This window comes from Corvus brachyrhynchos, unplaced genomic scaffold (genome assembly GCF_000691975.1).
Source record: "Corvus brachyrhynchos isolate BGI_N302 unplaced genomic scaffold, ASM69197v1 scaffold79, whole genome shotgun sequence".
Taxonomy (NCBI): domain Eukaryota; kingdom Metazoa; phylum Chordata; class Aves; order Passeriformes; family Corvidae; genus Corvus; species Corvus brachyrhynchos.
The window spans coordinates 1,161,116-1,165,512 of record NW_008240023.1 but is presented as its reverse complement, the minus strand read 5'-3'; the positions used below and the strand labels follow the sequence as shown (position 1 = coordinate 1,165,512).

At 48.9% G+C, this 4,397-nt stretch overlaps 1 protein-coding gene across 1 annotated transcript in view; it reads left to right on the top strand.

Annotated features, from left to right (window-relative positions):
- TRPM8 (transient receptor potential cation channel subfamily M member 8) overlaps positions 1–4,397 on the top strand; it is a 37,174-nt gene that overhangs the window by 8,281 nt on the left and 24,496 nt on the right. The window contains exons 5-8 of the mRNA XM_008640713.2: positions 1,880–2,057; positions 2,402–2,574; positions 3,200–3,374; positions 4,348–4,397. The exon at positions 4,348–4,397 is cut by the window's right edge and continues 27 nt beyond it. Of these exons, the coding sequence (XP_008638935.1) occupies positions 1,880–2,057; positions 2,402–2,574; positions 3,200–3,374; positions 4,348–4,397 (576 nt within the window). The remainder of the gene's footprint in view (positions 1–1,879; positions 2,058–2,401; positions 2,575–3,199; positions 3,375–4,347) is intronic.

The window sequence follows — 4,397 nt, the reverse complement described above, 5'->3', positions numbered from 1 at the left end:
ACAGCAAGGCACCTGCTGCTCCTTGAAGATTGCCAAGTGTTTTCTGTTGATTGATGTGCAACACGGAGGGCTTCAAACTCAGGGTGACCTAAGAATTGCTGTCAATTACCAGTGAGGGATGGGAAGTTTTATACCTTGTGCTTTTTTTAGGACAGATGAGTTTTTAAAAGTTCTGAGCAGAAATGGGATGTGAACAGACCCATAAAGAGGTTTGAGGGACAGGCAGGGAGAGCTGGTGGTGCTTAACCCTGGAGAAGAGATGGTTCCAGGGAGACCTTAGAGCCCCTTGCAGAGCCTAAAGGGGCTCCAGGAGAGCTGCAGAGGGACTGGGGCCAGGGTCTGGAGTGACAAGACAAGGGGAAGTGGCTTCCCAGTGCCAGAGGGCAGGGATGGATGGGATATTGGGCAGGAATTGTTCCCTGTGAGGGTGGGCAGGCCCTGGCACAGGGTGCCCAGAGCAGCTGGGGCTGCCCCTGGATCCCTGGCAGTGCCCAAGGCCAGGCTGGACATTGGGGCTGGGAGCAGCCTGGGACAGTGGGAGGTGTCCCTGCCCATGGCAGGGGTGGAATGGGATGAGCTTCAGGGTCCCTTCCAACCCGAACTGCTCTGGGATTCTATAAAATCTCACCCTCTGTAAGTCCAGCTTTGGAGCTCTGTGTTTCTGCTGTGCTGCTCAGACCCTCTAACACCCACGAGCATCGCAGTCGCTGTGTTTTATGTTCTGTGAGCCCAAACCCCAATAGGGCGTCTCTGAATCACAGCCATGGTGTGGGAGCAGCACCCAGCTGCACCAGGAGATGGCAGCGTTGTACTTCGGAGGAGGGAGGCGGCTGAGCCGAGGCGTTCAGCCGCTGGAGTGGAGCTGGCGGGGTTTGCTGTGGGCAGGGCTCACCAGGTAATTTTCCTGGTAGCCTCCCTCTCATATGGGATCCTTTCCTGAAAAACAGAAGCTTCTTAGGGCAGAAGCTGTGGGAGTCCCTTAGCTCTCCTGTATAGCTGCTGGAGCCTGCTCAGCATCCTCTGTGATGCCCTAAATGCCTTAGCTTCTCCTGGGAGCCTGTCCTGGAACACACAAAGATTTTCATTCAAGTTCTGTGTCTCTCAAGATGGGGACGCTTGTTCCTTAAACCAATCCTTCTATTTTGCTCTCCTGCAAATACTGGACAATCGATACAAAATCCTCTGTGACTCAGGTCCAAGCTACTCCTTTTCATCCCCTCATTTGGGTTGTGCAGCCATCCTAAAGTACCTCACGCCAGTGATGAAACTGCGAAGAGGTTTTTGAATAGCAAAGCAAGATAAGGCCAGAGAGTCTTTCATGTAAATGGGAGACCTATTGGGTCCACCTGAAGCCAGATTATCTCTCTCATGTGCTTTCTGGCACGAGTAAGCTTTACTACATATTTGATGTATTTGTTTTGTGTTAGGATTGAAGCCCTGGAGTGGATGTGTGTTGTGAAACAGGGACACCACGCACATGGAGCCTGGGGTTTGTTTGAATAGTATAATCAAAATAAGCTGTCATTATTAGTAGTTCACTGCAATGATGCTGCCACTGATTCATAATCTAAGCTTTAAGTCGTGCTGTTAGAGTTTAAGTTGTTACAGTGGTGGTGTGTTCATCCTTGCAGAGTTCCTCTGAAGCCCATGGTCACTGCTCTTGCCTCCTCTAGAGGAAGGTGGGTTGGGTACCTGGTGTAGGGGAAGGATGAAGGTGCTTCAGAGGAAGAGACAAGAATTTCATTATCACCTTGCCTTTTACCTGCTGGCTCTTGAAAGGAGGGTGTGCAGCAGAGAAGAAAATGCAATCCCTGCGTTGTTCCCAGCCACCTCCATTTATCTCCTGCTGTATTTGTTCTCCCGTTTTCTCTCCCCCAAGTACATCCGCCTGTCGTGTGACACAGACTCAGAAACGCTCTACGATCTCATGACCCAGCACTGGCACCTGAAAACCCCAAACCTCGTCATCTCCGTCACCGGCGGCGCCAAGAACTTCGCACTCAAGCCCCGCATGCGCAAGATATTCAGCAGGCTGATCTACATCGCCCAGTCCAAGGGTAAACAGCTGCTTCTGTGCCTCTGTTTCTTTATTGCTGCAGAACAGGGGTGCAGAGGTAGCAGCTCAAAGGGTCAGTGAGGAAGCAGAGTGGTCAGTTTGCTTCTGCTCAGCTGCTGCACTTAGGACACGTGTGGCATGAATGGTTTGGAATTGATGGGATTGAGAGTTAGTCAGGGGATGCACGTGGTGTAACATAAGGTGAGTTGTGTAGCATCTCTTTGTGTTTAACTGAAGAATAAACTCCTCTTCCAAGGTCACAAAAGGGGTGTGGGTTATGTGTTCAGAGCCTTGGCAGGGTGGGTGTTTGGCTGTGTTCCCCCAGGTGATTGGGTGTTGTTCCAGGAGCCTGGATTTTCACCGGGGGCACGCACTACGGGCTGATGAAGTACATTGGGGAGGTGGTCAGAGACAACACCATCAGTCGCAGCTCCGAGGAGAACGTGGTGGCCATCGGCATCGCGGCCTGGGGCATGATCTCCAACCGGGAAACGCTCGTCCGCACGGCCGACAGTGATGTAAGGATCACGGGATCGTTAAGGTTGGGAGAACGTTAATGGGGTTAATGGTAAGGCTGAAAAACTTGGGCCTCTGAGATCATCAAGTCCAGCTGTCAGCCCAGCACTGCCACCACATTCACCATTAAACCATGTCTTCAAGTGCCACGTGGATGGGTTGGTGGGGAAAGAAAGAGGAGGCTTGGCCTCAAAACATCAGGAGCTCTTCCCAGAACAGGAGGAAAGTAAGATGTTCTCACGCCCAAGGTAGTCACACATCAGGCCTGGTGAGGAGGATTTCAGCTGTGCCAGATTTTGGTGCATCTGTGTGGGAGTTCAGCTGCCCTGAACCTGTCTGGCATTACTTTAGGGAATAACCACTGCTCCCATGGTTGTTCTAGCTCTGAAATCCCCACACACTCCCCCACAGTAGGGATTCCCATGAGCTAAGACACATTGTACCTGCTGCTGCTGCTGTGGAGGATCTTCATTGATACTGCTATCCTACCTGTCAGACACACTGGGGTAGCTCCCCTTGTCTCTTGTCCCCTAAACATGATAGAATATGTCTAAAAAATGATCTCACCACATAAATGATGTGGGTGTGTCCTTGAATCTCTGTCCAAGGCTGTGCTTGTGCTCCTAGGGGAACTACTTGGCCCACTACATCATGGATGACCTGAAGAGAGACCCCCTGTACTGCCTGGATAACAACCACACCCATCTCCTGCTGGTTGATAATGGCACCCACGGGCACCCCACGATAGAGGCCAAAGTGCGCACCCAGCTGGAGAAGTACATCTCGGAGCTGGTTATCCCAGGTATCCTCCTCCTCCTGTCTCTGCATGCTTTGGGGCTGATGCACACAGATTTTCTTGGAATAAAAAAGTAGATGCGGCATCCCGTGGCTGCTGAGCTGGAGGGGGTCTGTGTGTTTACTGCATTGCAGCTGGAGCTCTTTCAGGAGCAACACTTCCCCTCGTCTTCCTTTCTGTACATCCTTTGTGTCCCAGCAAATGCTTCACTTCAGTCACACAGCCCTTCCCTCCCTTCTTCTTGGAAGCTGACCCTTCTATGTATACATCCCACCTGCATTCCAGGTAGCTGAAGCACAACTATGCAGGAGCTGAAATTAGGCTTTTCCTGAAGTGTTTATGAGGGTGACTGAACCGTCTGCCAACCTGCTGCTAAATAATTTCTCTTTCACCTACTTCTTTACCAAAGTGAAAAAAAAAAAAACCCAAACAAACCAAATTTAAAGGCCTTAGCAGGAAATTCTTAAAAAGCTTTAGGGGGTGGTGTTGTTTGTGCTAGGGGTTTTTTTGGAATGTCTCTGAAACACTAGCTTCTAGAATTACAGGATTCTTACCTTTCTTTTACAATTGAAAGTGTGAGCTCAGAGGTTCTATGTCTTGAAATTGTGATAAGAACTTTTTGCTGAGACTTCAAATGGTAAAAGCAGTGGATAAATGCAATAGAATTACACTGTAAGGACTTTATAGATAGCAAAAATTAGGATTTCCAGAAGGGAAAAGCTTCTGTTGGAGAAGGCTGTCTGAAGTCAGCTGTGCAAAATGTTGAGCAAAATTGAGTTTTCATTAAAAACAGCTATTAGTAACTCTGGCAAAAAACCCAGCAAAGTAGTATCTGCATGAATGGCTTGGAAATTCCTTCATTGTACTCAGGAAAAATAAGTTGTTCAAACTGCATTAATTGATTTAATCTTCTTCCTTCTGTGTGTGGTGTTTTTTTTTGTTTTTTTGGTTTTTTTTTTTTTTTTTTCATATTTCACAGAATCTAATTACGGTGGGAAGATCCCAATTGTGTGTTTTGCCCAAGGTGGA